This window comes from Danio aesculapii, chromosome 8, assembly GCF_903798145.1.
Source record: "Danio aesculapii chromosome 8, fDanAes4.1, whole genome shotgun sequence".
Lineage (NCBI taxonomy): Eukaryota > Metazoa > Chordata > Actinopteri > Cypriniformes > Danionidae > Danio > Danio aesculapii.
In genome coordinates, this window is record NC_079442.1 from 32,718,643 (window position 1) to 32,738,614 (window position 19,972).

General features: G+C 34.9%; 1 protein-coding gene across 1 annotated transcript; it reads right to left on the bottom strand.

Moving 5' to 3' along the window:
• Positions 1–377: 377 nt before the first annotated feature.
• Positions 378–16,947, bottom strand: mfsd12b (major facilitator superfamily domain containing 12b). The gene is made up of 10 exons (XM_056464396.1): positions 16,570–16,947; positions 14,566–14,776; positions 13,731–13,863; positions 8,033–8,221; positions 7,397–7,489; positions 6,107–6,199; positions 5,855–6,025; positions 3,824–3,918; positions 2,879–3,003; positions 378–1,149 (listed from the first exon to the last, which is right to left on the bottom strand). The coding sequence occupies exons 1-10, from the start codon at positions 16,835–16,837 to the stop codon at positions 1,070–1,072; spliced, it is 1,458 nt and encodes a 485-aa protein (XP_056320371.1). The 5' UTR covers positions 16,838–16,947; the 3' UTR covers positions 378–1,069.
• Between the last annotated feature and the right edge of the window lie 3,025 nt (positions 16,948–19,972).

Sequence of the window (19,972 nt, forward strand, 5' to 3'; positions counted from 1 at the left end):
CATTCTTTAAAATGTCTAGGTTTGCGTTAAACGGAGAAAAGAAACTCGAAGCATTGGAACCACTACAGTGCAGGGATGTCAAATTCAGTTTAGTTCCAACCCTGCTTTAACACTTATCTGTAGGTTTCAAACAAGCCTACATGACTTTGATCAGGAGTGTTTAATTAGGGTGGCACTGTGCACAGGAACTGAGTTTGACACCTGTCCACTAATGGGTGAATCAATTATTTTACTTTTTGATTTTGAAGTGAACTATCCCTTTAAGAAGTCTCCCTCTAGTGGATAAAAATGTAATTAGTATGAACTGGAAATGAACGCAGCTGATAAGCTTGTTTTTTCTCGGCAGAGGAGAAAACTGCTTAAAAATAGATGTCCTAATGTGTTAATAAATAAAGGTTGTAGTTTATCAAACATTAATGCACACTTTTATGCAGGAATAACTTTCATTTGTAAGATAAATGTGTTTCAAATCGCAAATAAACTGTTTTTAAACATTTCAGTCAAGACTGCTCAAACAAGCTTCACTGCAAACATACGTGCAGCAACTGTACACATGATAAATACACATTATAGTGTGCAACTAATGTTGGGACAGTTTAAAAGAATTGCGTCAGATTGGCCTTGTAAAATTTCAGTCACTTTCCATAACAGACAAAAAGAAAAATAAATCAGTATCTGAAACCTATCCAAAAGGCACCTTTTCTTTACATTATTCAAAAGTATGTATGTTTCTCATTGCAAGTGGAATCCTTGGAAATGTTTGGGAAGCAGAGTAACTTCCTCATCTCAAAGTGTGTCGTGTGTCTGTTATTGTTTTTTCAGATTGTCTCCCTCCATGTGACAGACCCGAACTCATACTTACAAGATGACACACTCTTGAGAATGCGATAACAATGCAGAAACTCGTATCTCTAAAGTGCTGATGCGAGAACTCGTGACCACATGCTGCATATTTTCAGCTCTTCCTTGTTTCTGTTGAGTTACAAAAGGAAACATAGAGCTTCCTCTGCAGTGTGGCCAGGTCTTTCGTACATTTCTGAATGTTGAAGTTTGTTTAACGCTGAATCTGTCAATTAAGTGATCCATTGATGCCATAGTAGCTCGTCTCATCTTCATTTGTAGCCATCAGGCCTCTGATAACTGCTAGACCTGAGATGGGAGACAGGTATTAGTAAAGTGAAAGTGCACAAGGAAACAATGGGATGACGTATATTTGCACATTAAATAAAGCTAGATATACAGTGTTCAGCATATATGAGTACACCCCCCACAAATTTCTCATTTAAATTAATATTTTCTATAGGATGCTTTACAATATTATATTTGTGCATATACATTAGATTAGTCGGTACTGAAGCCAAATCTGGAGCTAATCTACCAAAATAACTTACAATAATGTTTCAAAAAGGAGTAGCCCAAATTGATATGTTAGGGGAAAATATTAAATAAAATTGTCAAAATTAGCAAAAATCAAGAGAAACAAAACAGAGATACAATTTTGTTGAAATGTTGTAAATTGTAATTTTATTTTATTTTTTTGCAATATTTTACATGAATTTAATTGTATTATCTTTCCATTTCTAAAGATGTTCTGTGACTAAAATATTATTTTAATAAATATATCTGTTTAATAAATCTGTTTTGTTCAAATGCACCAATATATATTACCCATATTTACTGAGAAATGGGAAAATATTCATTTTCAAAATGGGGTGTACTCATATATGCTGAGTACTGTAAATAACATTAACCTTACATTGTTACTGCAAAATGCTAGTCTGCAAAAAGTTACTACAAAATTGAGCTGTATTAGCATGTCAACAAACATCTGCTTTATATTTACTGGATATTTATTGGTGAAATAAGTTTAAGTAAGTGTATGAAACTTTGTAAATGCTTTAAGGCCCTCAAAATACACATCTTTGTATTATTAATTTATCTATTTAATCATTGTGAAAAATATATTTTTTATTGTGTTATTTATAATTACATTTTATATTTAGACTAACATCTATTATTTGCAAAAAAAACATATATTTAGCTTTACCTCTGTATCTCAAAAATGTTTGGGACAGAAGTTTGTTGTTTAACAACATGAACATGTACGGCTGCCGACAAACCGTTACAACATGAAAAATGTATCACTTTTTTTCATCAGAAAATTGAAGTATTTATGTTGTTTTGATGTTTTTGATGTAATCTTCCATGCTTCATATTTGGACTGTTCTAAATCATGAATTATCAATTAAAAAGAACTTAATTTACTTCCCTTCATTTCAAAAACGAATGATGCTTCAGGTCCAAATTAGCTCAGAATGTGGAAACAGTGTAGCAATTTTGAATGTGCTGCAAAAGTTAATTTAATAAAACCCTTGGTCTTTATGATTTTTTGCTTATATGTTATCACATATAAACACACACACACAAAAAAAAGTTTTGGTGCTTGTTTAAACTGCCTATTTAAAATGAGTTGAAATAATACGATTTGTAAGTAGTTTTTGAGACAACCTAATAGTTTTATGCTAAATTTGTAAAAAATTATTATGTTAACTAAATCGATTTGTGTGATTTGTGACAGCATAAAGGAATTGTGTGGAACCCAGCATTTTTTTAGAGTCTATGAAATCCCTGAACTAAAGTCTGTCGGTTAACTCAACCAGTGCCACACTTTCAGTAACATAATACTGGGGTACTTTGATGAGCACTAACACCAAATAAACCTGGTTTGAAACTCCAGCCAACAGAATTTGAATTCTTTCACTCGAGTACATATTTGGGTTTCTCTCAGTTCCTCTTTTAATGCAATACAAAGACCAGCATCTGGAAATTCTGTTAACAAGCCATTGAATATTCATCAGTATTTCAAGTTGAGACTCACGTCGGCGAATTGTAATGGGCCAGATGAGAATTGTAGACAGACAGAGAGCTGCAACAGCAGACACGCCAGCAGTGACGATCACCATCACATTGTGGTAAAACCATTTACAGTCAGAGTCCAGTGTTCTGTCCACAAAGAGAAAAATCACATAAGAACAGTAGAAATCTACAGCTGAAGTCAGAATTATTAGCCCTCCTGAATTATTAGCCCCCTGGTATATTTTTTTCCCTAACTTCTGTTTAACAGGGTGATTTTTTTTAACACATTTATAAACATAATAGTTTTAATAACTCATTTGTAATTTCTTTTGTCTTTGCCATGATGGCAGTAAATAATATTTTACTAGATATTTTTCAAGACACTTCTATACAGCTTAAAGTGAAGGCTTAACTGGGTTAATTAGGTTAACTAAGCAAGTTAGAGTAATTAGGCAAGTTATTGTATATCGATGGTTTGTTCTGTAGACAGTCAAAAAATATTACTTAAAGAGGCTTAAAATATTGACCTTAAAATGGTTTTTTAAAAATTAAAAACTGCTTTTATTCTAGCCAAAATAAAACAAATAAGACTTTCTCCAGAAGAAAAAATATTATAGGAAATACTGTGAAAAATTCCTTGCTCTGTTAAACATCATCTGGGAAATATTCGAAGAAGAAAAAATAATTCACAGGAGAGCTAATAATTTTGACTTCAACTGTAATTAAAATAGTTTCTACATACTCTGTACACACAGGCCAACCACAACACACACACAAACATTACAACAATGAGTGAACATTTGTCCAAAAATGAGACAAAAAGTGGATTATCGGTTTAAATGCATTCAAGATGGAATTGGCAAACAAGCAGAGCATTTAAAGATTGTACATTCCTAGCCACTCCAGTCACAAGCTTGTCTTGCAGTTTGTAAAGAGTCTTTCATTGGAGATGTTGGATTGCACTCACTGACAAGGATGTAAAGCCTGGATTATCATGACTCCCAATCCGTTGGCCACCTTATCAGTGAAGCTCATTGCACCGTACACAAATGCGCCACTTTGCTGTGAAAAGAAAGATTTTCATTAGATTCATCGATTGAACAAGCTGTTCTGAAAGTGGCTTCATTGTGGCAGCGTTTTGTTTAGATACAGCCAACTCACAGCCTGGAAAACTGACATTTAAACAGTTTATAACCGATAATATTTGAACATTTTACCATTATTTATTTGCAACAACAAAAGTGTTGTGAACAAATATCTTAAATCATTTGATGTAGTCTGCATGATAGCCCAGCGGTTAATGTGCCGACATATGGTGCGGCAGTGGGCTCGTGGACCTTTCCTGATCCAATCCCCCTCTCTCTTCCACTTCACTTCCTATCAACCTACTGTTCTGTCAAATAAAGGCAAAAATGCCAAGTGTGCATGCACTTTGTCACATGAACTGTGTCACAAAACCAAGCAAAACCGGCAAAAAACTATTTCCATATAAAGATGCTAATTAAACTAGAATATTGCATTAAACATTTGTGAATAAAGCAGCATTTCCATCCAATGAGTCAGAGAAGAAAATCATCATCCAGATGAACTCTATTTTTTCCTTTTTTTATTATTATCATTTTTATTAATATTATTATTACTATAATACTATAATCACTCACTATCCTTTGGCTTAGTCCATGATTTATCAGGGGTCGCCACACTATACTGTATTATATATATAGTATTTTTTATTACTTTTTTTTTTACTAGATTCCGTAGAGGTCAGTGTACTGTATACATGTACTTATAAGTTTGTATGTGTATACTTGTTTATCTGTTCATATTATTTGGTATTGCTCCACTACTTTTCACTCTTTATGTTTTACATTGTTTTTCTCCCTCTGATTATTTGTATTGCTTTATTTACAAAATGTAAAAAAGGCGTTAGCTGTGGTAAGAGAACCCACTGTAGGCCTTTTTCATATAATAAATAGTTTTGCCTCAGAAAATGAAGACAAAACGAGGGGCATGATCTGATCTATCACATGATCTGTTAAAACAAATTTACATACATGTTAAAACATGCTGGAATTTATTTGGTAAATGTGTTTTATCATAGTTTATAAAAAGTTTATCCTACACAATTGTGTGCATATGTTTTTTATGCTCATTTTCAAAATTTATGCACGTCTTGGCATTTCCATTAAGTTTTTTTTGTGATATTCCAAAATGCGCATTAAAATAGGTGGATAGAAACATAGCTATTGAAACTGCTGTATGTGAGCAGTGTTTTCACAATGGCATGATGGGATATATAAATGCAGGCACCAGGCATCATGTTTATTAATTAAGGATATTGAAAATATAGGCCTACGCTGGAACTAACATGTGCAAATATGTTATCTTGCCTTCCATGAACACTGCAGTCTACTTGTGAATCAATGTGTTTACTACATTGTATACTACAGCGTATACAATGTATATAACAGTGTATACTAGAGTAAAAAAACAATATTTAAATTCTCTAAAAACTGAGGACAGGGGTCTGAGTCTGACAATCCATCAGCAAGCAAAACAGCCAATGAAATTGCTCTATTTGAGACAATTCTTTCAATAATATGCTAAGATAAAAAATGCTGGGTTCCACATACATGATTTGAGTTGGGACAACATGAAGGAATTAAGTTATTATATTCATTTTTACAAATTTAGGTAGATTGAACATAAAACAATTAAGTTGTCACAAAAAATAGCTCATTTTAAATAAGTATTTTTGAGTGCAGACATCCGACATCATGTTTATTCTTAAAGAATAGCACGATGATATAGCAACATGTATGTGTGCAACCATCAGCCATTATATTGTCCTCCATAAATATCCAACATCATCACAGTCAACCTATTTTCAAACCTGCTGCATTACTGTCAAAGTCATACATGTTTTTGCAAACCCCTTTCAAAAACAAATTTGTTGATTATTTATATACATTTAAATGTATTAGATGTCATCACATACTGTCTGATCTCCGATTAAATTGGCAGTCATGGACAGAGACATGACCAGAATGACAGCAGATCCCGCTCCCAGCAGCACAGCTGCTCCGTAAACCCGTGATCCCATGTTCAGATCCACCAAAACCCAAAAGGAAAATGCCATTATGGGCACAAGACCTGCAAAATAGGTCATCTAAAAGGGGGAAATGGCATATGAGGCATATCATTTGATTTATAGTGTGCTGAACCAGACAGAGAAAATGTGGGAACTCACAGAGGTGCCGATCCATTTGCTAACAGGCTTCATAACCAGAGAAGATACAAAGCCGCTGACGTACATGACCAGGGGAATAGTTGCAATGTAGTTCTGCAAAAAAGATACTTATAAGTACCCAAACCAGCCTTATAGCACATATGTGGGTTAATGTAAATCAGTACAAATACTCTCTTTAAATTATTATTATTATTGATTTGTTTGCATAAGAAATTAAAAGTTACAATATAAGATATACTAATTAAAGTTAAAGTTACTGTATAAGAGTGGGGTAAAGTTGTATATTCACACATTCAGACTTTCATCCACCTAATATAATTTTAGTATTGTTTGCAAATTCTAAATAGGGAAATCATATTAGCGGCCATTGACTATCAAAGTACAGCATTGTTCCCAGTCAATTACATACTGCTCATGTTTTTTTGAAGTCATACTTGCATGCAATTTCAGAATGAATATTTAAAGTAGAACAATTTAAATTCTGATTTACTACTTTATTGAACAACAACTGAAGACTGAATGTGTGAATGTGTGAATATAAAACCAACTTCACCTCAATACTCCAAAGTTGTGTTGGACACCGCTGACTTTCATTGTGGACTAAAAAAATTAATAAAATCGAAACGTGTTCTTCAATGTTATTTTTATATATTAATTAATAAGGTATTTATTAAAGTATGTTCAATCATTAGATTTTTTAAAATCTTTTTTTTTCATAATTTAGCCTTTTCATTATAGTTGTTTGTTTTAATTATTCAATAAAAAAATATAAGTTATTTTAATGTTTCTAAACATTTCTTTAAAATTTCAATTTTAACATGACTTTTCATTCATTTCATTTAGTTCATGTTCAAGTTCCTTTATTTATAAAGAACATTTAAAAACAGACACAAGACTGACCAAAGTGCTGTACATAAGTCAATGTAAAATAAAAAGACAGAATATAAAAACATAGAAATGACTGAATAAATTTTACAATGAAGCAATAGAAAGGACTATTAAAATAAAATTTAAAAGCCAAGCTAAATAGATACGTTTTAGGAGTGATTTAAAAATTGATAGTGATGGAGCCCTTCTAATCTCAAAGTGCTCCATAACTGAGGACTCTCTGAGGACTGAGGACTCTCACAGAGAAAGCTCTTTTAGCCTTCTTTAAATGACTGAAAACATTTATTCCAAGTAGTTTTAGGCTAAATACTAAAGGAATATTTCTTTTATATTAAAGTATAATACTCAAGGTTACTAGAATTGGAATAATGAGCTTCTATTGGGAAGTGTCATGTTCCTCACCTTTGGCAGTGATAAGGAGTTTGTCAGATACATTGGGATGTATGTTTGGGACAAGTTTACGATCAGTCTGGTGCACATATATAGTAAGGCAACCTGTAGAAAGAAAACAAAATGACTCCTTTAATGTGATTGAACAGTGAAATGTGTTATTTTTATTATCATTCAAATGGTGGGTGACACAGTGGCTCAGTGGTTAGCACTGTCGCCTCACAGCAAGAAGGTCACTGGTCAGTTGGCCTTTCTGTGTGGAGTTTACATGTTCTCTCTGTGTTCGTTTGGGTCTCCACCGGGTGCTCTGGTTTCCTCCACAGTCCAAAGACATGCGCTCTAGGTAAATTAAATAAGCTAAATTGGCTGTAGTGCTTGAGTGTGTGTGAATGAGTGTGTATGAAGGTTCCCAGTACTGGGATGATGCTGGAAGGGCATCTGATGTGTAAAACATATGCTGGATAAGACAGCAGTTCACTATGCTGTGATGTCCCCTGATGAATAAAGGGACTAAAGCCAAAGGAAATTGGATAAATGGTCTTTCAAACAATTATAAGGCGATCAACATGATTGCAGTGTGCATAATAAGGCACAAAAGGGTCTTTATATATTGCTTGTGTCAAAATTAAGAGGTCTGCTTAAGATCACCTGATAGAAGGCAGGTTCGACAAGCCAGTGTTTCCATCGGAGCAGGGCTCCAGAGGTTTGGGAAGAGAAATTGGAAACCTCAGATTTTCCAGTCTCTTCACCCTCCTGTGGCTGGACTGCTTCTTTAGTGCCCAGGTGAAAAATGACAGAGGTAACTGTACCAATGCCCCATACTGTAAGTGCCAGATACTGTGACAAACAAAGACAAAACAGATATTTTATGAGGACATTTAAATTATCATATGGTGAAGAATGTTGGCAAACAACCTTTTGGTTTCTATTGAATTGATTTTTTGTCCTGAAACTCTTATGTTACCAGCATTCTTCAAAAACTCAATCAGAAACTTGTTGAAATTCAATTGTGGTAATACATTTTTAATATGAACAAATGCTGCAGCCAGCTAAAGTGTTACTTTAACTCTGCCCCTTTTGTTTAAGCTGATTGGTTAACAGGTGCATTGAGAGAGACAGCAGTTCCTTTAATCAATGAATCAATATCTGTCCTTTGTTCTTCTGAAAAACAAAGGTGGAAAAAGGTCACAACTTGCGGAACTGTCTTTTGAACTAATCAATATTTGCCTTTTTAATCAACATATATAAATTTAATATGCAGGAGATCCTGCAGGAAGATCCAGCTTCTCTCTACCACTGTATCATCAACAGCAGAAGCAGAAATATATCACTTTCAAAACCTCTTTCAGAGACCTTGGCATATAGTGTACTTCAGTATGTTTGTAACTGATATTCATTTATAACAAAAACGTCCTCAGTTGTTTGTTATTGTACCTTATTAGACTCTGGTTTGTCTTTAATTCATAACAATCCTCAACTTAATCACCTTCATGATTCATGCCTATGTACTTCAGTTATTGTAGATATAGTAACTTCAGTTACACTTGTTTATACTTTTGTTAATAAATACTCATTTATTACAGTTGTGTCTTACTTGCGTTGATGATACACTTATAAACTCTACAAGACAGACAACCCCACCAATCCTTCAGATTTGGCCAGATAGTAAACTCTTTCAAAATTTGTAGAATTCATTTAACAATCTTTGATTGTTAATTATTGCACAGTGCAATTCAGTGTATGGTACCCTGTTTAAAAGGAGTTAATTATCTGATACTCACACTCACCTTGAGCAAGGAGTGACCAAAATCTCACTATTAATACTAATACTAATATTAATTTTAATGTTTGGGACAAATTAAAGAATTTATCACTATATTATATGGCGCCCCACGTGAGGCTGACTTGGATTGAGAATTATGTTTTATCGACACAATGTTAATGCACTAGGAAAGTTGCAATTGAGGTAACTTTAGCAGAAGACTAAATCAGTCACCAAATTTTTAAAGTAACAAGATAAAAAGCAAAAGTGTCTCCCTCTAAGCCTGATTTGTTGTCCCTGCTTAATCACTATAGTTATAGTGTATTTATGAATAGGATGTTTGTGAAGTGATTACGGTTTGTGATTGCCATTAAGTAATCTAGTGTAAAGGATTATTTATTATTTATTTATTTAAGATATACAACACAAATATACCTATTAAATAAATTTGGCTGACTATAACAGCGGAGACAGTGAGTGATGCTGTACAGTTTTTCCAATTGTTTACACACATTTTCTAAAAGCATGTCTCATATTGTCAGAACTCTACACACAAATCCCAAAACATACACACATTAGGCAAAACCCTTCAATTCTTCTGCAAAATGAAACTTTACTATCAAAACAGTGTGATTTCTTCTCAAAATGGTATTTTTTTTTTTCAAATGACACACACAAGCCATCAAATCAATAGACATTTATAAGAACAGTTGAACACTGATGTGCTAAATGTAATGACTACTTCTTCTCCATTCATCATAATGACTCACTGTAAGCCTTTTTTGTTCAGTGTTACACTTACTACAGACAGTACACAGGCCTACAGAAGTGCATTTCAGAATATTGTTTTTATACAAAACACACAAATACCAAATATATTTTACTGTATTTTTCCCACAAAAACAGTGTACACAGTGTTCATCCCAACCAACACAAAGTTGCACATAACGTGGTCTACAAATACCATCAACAGAAGTATTTACTGACTACAGTTACAGTAAAAAAAAAACAGCTATACTGCATACTCTTTTCTGTTTTGGTCTGGTCAAGCAGTGGGGGAAATGTCACCTTGCATGGCGAATCCAGCCATGAAAAGCTTCAACTGCTATAGCTTGGAGAAGGGGTATACGTCAGTGTGGATTTCAGTCATAGACTTTCCATCCCCAAGCAGAAAAAAAATCCTCAATAGGTTTGAGGGATGGAGAATATGGAGTTAGATAAACAACTAAAAAACATGAATTTCTAAATTACATTTATGTGTGACCATTGATTTACCTATGTGATGAGTTAGTATGCAAAGTAGAGCAACTGACTTTACAATCGTGAATGACAGTGTGTTCCTTGTGAAAACAAAAAAAAAATTCTGCATGAAAATTGTGCCAAATGCAGAGAATTGTGTGTAGTGTTTTGAAAAAAAAGTGTGTTTTAAACCTGCAATTTGAGTATAAATCAGGAATTGTGCTTGTAGTTTTGGCAGAATTGGTTCAAGGGGTTGGTGCATCAGTTACATGTTGTAGTCATTGAGTTTGAAGTACAAGCAATTGTGTGTAAACAATTGGGAAAAACTGTAAATGCCACCCCCCACTTATTAAGTTTCTTTTTTTAGCCTAACACAAAATCTATCTGTACAACCAAAGCAGGATATTTCCCTGGCCCACGATCAAAACAAAGTTTTATATTTGAAGTATGAGGAGCTCAAACATGAGCTGGCTGATGTGTGTAGGGATAATTTGAAGCTAAGAACTAAAATATGTAGACTGACTTCAGAGACAAAAAGTGTACAGGCTATCACTGAAAGCCAAGAAGCACAGCTTAAAGGTGTGAAAACTGACATAACCACTCTGCAAACAGAGCTAGACCACACTCAATTGTCAGTACAAACAGAGGAGTTAAATTCACTGAGATCTAATGAGTCAAGTTCAGCATTGCTTAACATATCTGAGCTGAGACAGAACAATATTAGTGAATAAGATGGAGCCAGACATTTTTCCTCCTAGCACCCTAAATCCCAAATTGAGCACCGCTGCTCCTTCGATTCAATTCAAGTTTATTTGTATAGCGCTTTTTACAACAATTGTTGTTCCAAAGCAAATTTACAAAAGGTGCATGTTATTGCATTACAATCAAATTCGGAAAAGTTAAGGTTATTAGTTACCATAACTTTAATTGTTACTAATAATTTTAATTAACTAGTAACTAATAGTTTGTAACAGTTATTATATAAAAACATAGTTAACCTTAAGTTATATACCATATAGGTGATTTCCATGATTCAGCTGGTAGGGAACTCCTGTTGTGTAGCTTTGCAAAAAGAAAGCATTATCAGAGTAGCAGCGATGCCAGAGCCTCCAGTAGTCTAAGCCTGAGTGCTGACCCATAGAGTCATTATGAAGTTGCTCTCTCCTCAAACTATCCTTTCTCCACCTAAGTTTCCCATTATCCCATGTTCCTGGGATAGCCTGTCATTACTTATAGAATTGGTTTAATCCTGAAGTCTCATGTAAAAGTACTTGTATAGCCTGTCTTATGTGTGTAGTTAAGTATCTTATTAGTATATGTTATTTATGCATAGGTTTTTTTTAAATGGCTCTTATATCCAGTGTTGTGTTTGTATTTCTGATAATTTTATGTAGCACCGTTGTCCTGCAAGACACGACATTTCATTCCCTCTGTATGTTCACACATGTAGCTCAACTTGACTTGAAACCTGAGGGAACAGCATTGAGTTGAACCTCAATAAGGTCAATTTTTTGTGTGTCAATAAGTGCTTCATTATCTTTGTGGCTTCGATTTGCTGGCATGTCAGTGCTAAATGTTCAAGTTTAACTTAATGGGGGGGGGGGGTGTTATTTATAGTTACAACACAAGTTTATCTATCTAAATATGGCTGATATATCAGTAGAAATGGCAAGTCAAGCTGTAAAAGCCGCTTATTAGCTTTTTTAGCCTAACAAAAAATTGTTCTCTGTGCAACCATAGGGATATTTTTAAGGATTTATAAGGATATTTTTCCCTCCCCCAAGATCAGAACAAAGTTTATATTTGAAGTGTGAGGAGCCTAACATGAACTAAGAATGAGCAATACTTTTACAGTATTTATTAATCATAGTTCAACATTTATTGATGCACTATAATCTGATGGGGAAGACATTGGTGAACAAAATCATTTTTTACAGCTATTTTGGCACACAAATGTGCTCTTAGAGCTTAGTGTGATTACAGTTAACCCACTGAAGTATATTGCTGTATTTGAAGGGTTAGAGAGCTCTCAGATTTCATCTAAAATATCTTAACTTGTGTTCTGAAGTTGAATGAAGGTCTCAGGGATTTGGAACCAACTGAAGGTGAGTAATTAATAACAAATTTTCAATTTTTTGGTGAATAATCACTATTAGGCTGCTTTCACAACTAGATGTTTGTTTTGAAACATGACACGTTTGCCCCCCTAGCTTGGTTCATTTGGGCATTTCTGAACACCGGAATCATGCTCAGATCCATGCTACAACAATCGGTCTAAGATTGCCCGAATAAGGTGGTTTCGGCTTGGTTGAAACAAACTCTGAAGCAGTTTGGTTGTAGTGAGAAAGCAATACTATCCAACGAACTAATAAACCAGGCTATATCACAGTGTATTATATATGGCTATTAGTATGAAATAGTCAAGAGTCAAATACGAAAGCATGCTGTTTAACAGAACTATTAAAAAAATACACCAAAGCAACTTCTGATATAGAATGGATATATATTCTAAGACCCTTAACAATTGAAATGAGGCTATGCATGGGAAAGTCTTACCTCTGATTTATATTTGTTGATGATGTCTGTGGGTGTCACTGTTCAAAATGAAAGTACACCTTTTCACTTAATTTCTTATTTCTCATAGTTTTAAATTAAAATAGTGACGTATGACAGCTGAGCAACTTTAATACCCGTTTTGTAACAAAACAATCAATCTACAGGTGTGAAAGCACCCAAAAAGCACATTTACATATGATTTTCTCAGAAAAATGTCCCCAAAAATGCGTTAACATGAGAAAATCATTCTGCAGGCTTTTGGGGACGACATAGGAAGTCATGCAATGTCATTTTTTGTTACAAGCTGTTCACATTACCAATTAATATATTTATTCATTCATTCATTTTTTCTTGTCGGCTTAGTCCCTTTATTAATCTGGGGTCACCACAGCGGAATGAACCACCAACTTATCCAGCATTTGTTTTACGCAGCAGATGCCCTTCCATCTCTGGGAAACATCCACACACACACTCATTCACACTCATACACTATGGACAATTTAGCCTACCCAATTCACCTGTACCGCATGTCTTTGGACTGTGGGGGAAACCGGAGCACCCGGAGGAAACCCACACGAACGCAGGGAGAACATGCAAACTCCACACAGAAACACCAACTGACCCACCCGAGGCTCGAACCAACGACCTTCTTGCAATTAATATATGCAAAATCTTATAAAAATGTTGATTCTAATTTTAAAAGCTTCAGCTTGATATACATTGTAAGCACAAATCTTCAAAGTAGGTCTTTTTTTAAAACTGGCTATGTACATATTTGCATGGACTCACTCTGAATGTGGGAACATCAGCCCAGCTCAGATTCTGGGATATGGATGGGTCCTCTGTCTGTTGGGACTGGAAATGAAACAAGAGCCATGCCACAGCATACACTGTGATGTTTGCCACCACTGTGAAAGCATACCTGTTCAGGAAACAAACAATACTTTAAATGCATCAATGACAAAGTTGTATGAGACACAATAGCCAGAGTTTAGTTGAAAGTCTCGAAATGGAGTCTAAAAATTAAATAGAGAAGAACGAGATCTGTTCTTTCTGACTGAGATACAGATAAGTGTTAGAACAAAAAAATAAATGCAGGTTGTGGTTGTTTCTCTTTCAAAAAATAATGCAGATAATTAAAAAAGGAAAATGATGATGAATTAAACTTTCTAAGTAGTGTCAAACAATTAATAGCAATTCATTGTACCAGAAATAAAAGTTTGTATTTACATGTCTTGTTAGTGCTGTGTCTATTCAATATGTAAATATTACACAAATACAGAAACATATGAAGTAAAATACTTACCTATATATTTTAATTCACATAAAATTGGTTAAAAAAATATATAAACTTTAATTTATTACTTTGATATCAAAGCTGTATCATTTTTGGCATTAATCCAGTCATATGATCCTTCAGAAATCATTTTAATATTGGATATAAATACAATGCAAACACAAACTTCTATTTAGGGTGTAATCAATCAAGAAAGATCATTCAACATGCAGCACTAACCCTAATTTCATGCATTCAAGAATGAATTTTTTATTACACACCTACATTAAAGTAATGTTTTCTTGTAGTTTCATATTTTATTTCCAATACATTATTTCACTTTCATACCTGTATGAAGTCAGTTCTACTTTGGCGTGTTCACAGGTGACCAGCTCAGGAATGAGTGACAGGTGGGATATCTGAGTCGCAGCCCAGCCAAACTGGAAGATGATGATGAATGGGATGATGTAAATGAGTCCTGATATCTGTGGGGTTTTCTCATCACATCCGATACAGGAGTTGAATATGAATGGGAATGAGGCAAACACACTTAATGTTCCTGGTAGGAATGGAGAGCGAAGTGAGCAGTGATTGTAGTGAAATTATGATACTAAGGAAGTGCACATTTTGGATCACCTGGACCATATGGTAGTGAAAAATCTGTTTCTTGACAAATTCTAGTCTAACAACATTTGTCATGCACAACTGTTCATCTCAGCTGTTATAGCAAAGTAATTCTGACAGATAAGAATAGGGGCACACTGATAACACTAAATAGATAATCCATACACTGCTAGACTTTTTAATTGTATTTTTGTGGTAACTTACTGGCAGCATGGTTGCCAGCAAATTACTATAATTTTAAAGTAGCCTCTTTTTACAGTAGTTTACCATAAATGTGTTTTACAGTAGTATTCCCTTACCACAATTTCTGTTTAAGGTAAAAATACCTTTACCCAGGGCTTAATTTGTGCCAGAACATGCTGGATCCAGCACCTCTAAAATCTGATCCGGCACCTCATTTTACCAATCCCCCTCCTCAACGAGCCCCCTCCACCCCTCCTCGTCCGCGGTTCACTTTTACTTTCTTCCGCGACTCCCCAATCCTCTTTATATTCATCCGCGACAACCCCCTGCTGTTCACTTTTGTCCTTCGTCCGCGACATCCCTCAGTCATCCAACAACCCCCCCGCTATTCAGCATTCAAGTCTTTCACATTTTTACAGCAGCAGAACTGCTTTTACCTACAGTAGAATACCACAAATTCCCAATACACAGTAAGTTACTGTAAAAGTACTAAAAATACCCATAATGCAGTGCACAATACAGTAGTGTACTGTACAGTATGTAAGCTGTATTTTACAAGGTGTTTTTGCAGTAAGTTACTGTAAAATTGAGGCAAAGTCTAACAGTGTAGCTAATACAATAATAGTCAATACAGTAGGCACAGATATAAACTACTTATTTGGTAGCTATACTTTTAAAAACTATATTGATATTGAAATTAGATAAAACATTTTTTTCTTAAGTAGAAGGTCTGCATGCGTGTTTGCTTCTCATTAAATAAGCTACAAACCTACACCTTAAAACTTAGACTAACTTTAGGTAATTATCAGTAGTCTATGAGAATTGGTAAAAATTCAACAAAGGTATATATCTGTATTGTAGCGAATTAAAAGAAATGTATTTGTCATTCCTATAAGTGGTTCTAAATTATTTTTAATGATATAATGAATGCTGAACAACCGTAAAACTATTTTCACAAATTAGCTTAACGTTAGCTGCTATTAAAATATATCAATATTTATCAAGCCAGGAAGAATTGTTATTTTTAATTATTTTTATTTTAGCCAATATAACTGAGTCTATTTAAAATACTGTTCATGATAGGCCATAAAAGGTAATCATATCAGGGTTTTAATGAAATAAATGGTAGCCTATAACGTTATCAGAAAAGTAGGGCAGTGCCAGTAGCCACAGTAATTAAAACACTTCATATAAAACAGCTTGATTGTCTGACCGTCACGAATTCATTGACATTTTTGCACTTTAAGTTTTGTTTTTAATTTAAGGCATCTATTTTTACGCTTTTGGTGAAAAGTACACATTACAGCTGCCTGGCGACAGCTGACGAGCTTCCGTTTATTTTTCCGGTTAAAAGGGAATCCTGCCAGAGAGCATTATACGGATTCACCTACTTCGGTAATATGCAGAGAGTTAAAGTGTTTCAGATTGAACACGGATTACGGTAAAGCAACTCGTTAAACCCATACAACGTTCTGATTTATCATGAAAATGAGGAAATAAGACCATTTGAATTTACGGCGCGCTCCCTCATAGGTACGCGCTTACCCACTAAATGCCAAGTCTTTCTTTTCCCATATTTTCCACATCCTGGCGTCCGATCAGATTCATAGCCGATAAGCGGAGTGCAGATCCCATCAGCTATCTGTCCGACCAGCAGCAGAGCACCTGCGTTTGTGTCCTTAAAACCGAGAACCGAGTGATAAAACACCAGCAAATAGGTGAACCACATAGACGCGCAGAGATCATTGAAGAAATGACCCACAGCGTACGTCAGTCTCCTACACACGGGTAATGTCACCGACTGATCCGACATCCTGAATCAACTATAAACAAAAAATAAAGGTAAAATAAAAGCTTTTATACGCAGTCAGCAAAGAGTCAGTGGAAAGAACTGAACCCTGAATGATGCTTTAGTCCTGAAGTAAAAGTGAAACGGGTCCTGTAAGCGATAGTCTGCATCCAGCAGTACCTGTTTTCGGTTTTATTTCTCCGTCTGAACACCCACGCTATAACTCGAGAAAAGGGGATGTTACCATTCAATGATTTTCATAGACAGCACATGCCCTCTTATAAAGCAGGAAAAGATGCCAGCGTCTCATAACTGTCAAAACAAAACATTATCACGTGCCGATAAACCAGTGTGACAATTTATTATAAAGCTCTAAAGCTACCAAAGCTTAGAAAAAGTTTACCTAATACATAAAAAATGCAAATTCAAGTGCAATCAACCGAACACTGCTTATATTATTTGTCGTTTACCCCAAAATGAAAATAGTTTACTCACCCTCCACCTACTCCAATCCTGCTTATATTGTTAATCTGTTGAACACAAATAATGTTTTGAAACCCAAAGCCATAAACTTCTAGTGGCCTAACTCTTGCTACTCATAAGAAGTCAATGATGGTTATCAACATTCTTCAAAATATCTTCTTTTGCCTCAGAATAATTACTGAAGGTTTGGAACCACCTGAGGGTAAAGAGTAAATTATCCCTAAAAGATCCCTTAAGAAATACATTAATGGTTGCATTTATTGCCTCATATCTTGAATACGTTGTTACATTTCAGTCTTGGAGGGAAATATTTTTCCCACACTCTACACATTTGTACCTAAAGGGTACATATTAAACATCACTCCAGGGACAGCTTTTCAATCTTTATAATGAGAGTGTCAAAGCTATGATCACTTTTGATTAAAAACGTTTGTTTGGAACAAAAGAAATTCATGGATTTAAACTAACAAAGTGAAAAATAATTAAGGTTAAGTACTAGAAATCTAATTATCTGATTGAAAAATGGATATTTTACAAAAGACATTTCTAAATATTTTATGTCAGATGTTACACCATGTAGATGACTAAACCTGATATTACCACATAACTGTTCGTCTTCATAAACCTCATACACTCCTAGATGACTGCTATAGCTATATGACATTAATATAACAGACATGTCCATAACTCATTCATCATTAAACAATAATGTCAAATCATGTTGTATTTAAAAGGATGGTTCACCCAACAATTACAATTCTGTCATTTATTCACCCTTCACTTGTTCAAAACATATTTAAGTTTCTTTCTTCTTCTCCTTTTTGAAGTTAGCTAGTTACATACCCATTGATTTCACTGGTATTTATTTTCTACTATTGAAGTTGATGGGTCCCAGAACCAACATTCTTCAAATGATCTGCTTTTGTGTTAAACAGAAGAAAGATATTTGTAAAGGTTTAAAACCACAAGAGGAAGAATAAATAATGAGGCAACTTTCATTTTTGGGTGAACTATATCCCTTTAAAGTCTGCTGATTGGAGAGTATTTGAATATAAAGAACTCATTATCAAGAAACCAGTTTAAGATGATTTGAGCTTAGGGACACAGGGTGCTATCCTGCTGGAAGTAGGGTCAATGTGTGGACATTGGTGATCAACAATCAGGCAGGCTGTGCAGTTTAAACAATGCTAATTTTGCATGAAGATGCCCAAAATGTTTCTAGAAAAAACAAAATACACTTTTATCCTGAACAGCTTATATAAGACAGCACAGATCAATGCTTTCATGTTGCTTCCACATCAATGTTGTTGAAGAAATCCAATCTCATCAGAGCAGGAAACCCTTTTCCAATCTTCCATTGACTAATTTCAGTGATGCTCTGTGAACTGCAGACTCAGTTTCCAGACCTCATCTGACAGGAGTGTCACAAAAGATGCTATTACATTCAAAAACTCATCACTAACTTTTTAATTTAGTTGCTAATTTATAATAATTAAAAAGAAATTGAGTGCTCTTCTTCTGCTGAAGTTCATCTGCTGACAATTTGTGCTCTCAGAGATGCTCTTTCAGACATTGGTTGTAACGAGCGTTTTTTTTTTTTTTTTAAGTTTCTGTCTGAGTCAATCTGTTCATTCTTCTCTGACCTCCAGCATCAACATGGCTTTTTCACCCACAGAACAGCTGCTCAATGGATATTGTCTTATTTTTGGACCATGCTCCGCAAAACCCAAAAGATGTTCATGAGTGTGAAGATACTAGTAGATCAGACGTTTCTGAAAAACCCAGACCAGCCTGTCTGGCACCATCAACCATGCTGAAAGTCACTTAAATAAACTTTGTTCCCCATTCTGCTGCTCATGTTGAACTTCAGCAGATCATCTTGACCACTTCAACATGCCTAATTGTAATGATTTGTGGTCATGTGATTGGAGATTAGGGCAACGCAGTGGCGCAGTAGGTAGTGGTGTTGCCTCACAGCAAGAAGGTCGCTGGTTCGAGCCTCGGTTGGGTCAGTTGGTGTTTCTGTGTGGAGTTTGCATGTTCTCCCTACATTCTAGTGGGTTTCCTCCGGGTGCTCCGGTTTCCCCAACTGTCCAAAGACATGCAGTAAAGGTGAATTGGCCAGGCTAAATTGTCCGTAGTGTATGTGTGTGAATGAGGGTGTGTGGATGTTTCCCAGAGATGGGTCGCGGCTGGAAGGGCATCCGCTGCGTAAAACCAATACTGGATAAGTTGGCAGTTCATTCCGCTGTGGCGACCCCAGATTAATAAAGGGACTAAGCTGACTAGAAAATGAATGAATGAATGATTGGAGATTAAATATTTGTGTTAAATTTGATCAGGTGAAGATGACCTAATTTTGACCTAATGAAGATGCAGTAGCTGGGTTTCCATCACCATAACAGATTTCGAAGTTGACTCTATACAATCATTCACTATTCCCTACATTAGTCCACTAATACCGTGCACTTAAAGGAGTGAATGAAAACTAGTCAATGATTTAAAGCACCATAAGGGATTCCATTTATTGCTTTGCTGATCGATAAATCCCTCAGTCAGATATCAACTGGTCAAACCCTGTGGTAATTATTTAACACTTAGCAGTCTGAAGTATTTTGATGTCGGTCATGTATACAAATAATAATAAGATTTTTTTATTTTGTAATGCACAGTTAG

What these genes read in the sequence shown, in the direction of transcription:
- mfsd12b (XM_056464396.1), bottom strand. Translation starts at nt 16,837, where the DNA reads ATGTCGGATCAGTCGGTGACATTACCCGTGTGTAGGAGACTGACGTAC. An exon ending in GTAGAACTGACTTCATACAG is followed by an intron (nt 13,864 to 14,565) that starts GTATGAAAGTGA and finishes TTTCCTGAACAG; the next exon opens with GTATGCTTTCACAGTGGTGG. An exon ending in GCCCATTACAATTCGCCGAC is followed by an intron (nt 1,150 to 2,878) that starts GTGAGTCTCAAC and finishes CTCCCATCTCAG; the next exon opens with GTCTAGCAGTTATCAGAGGC.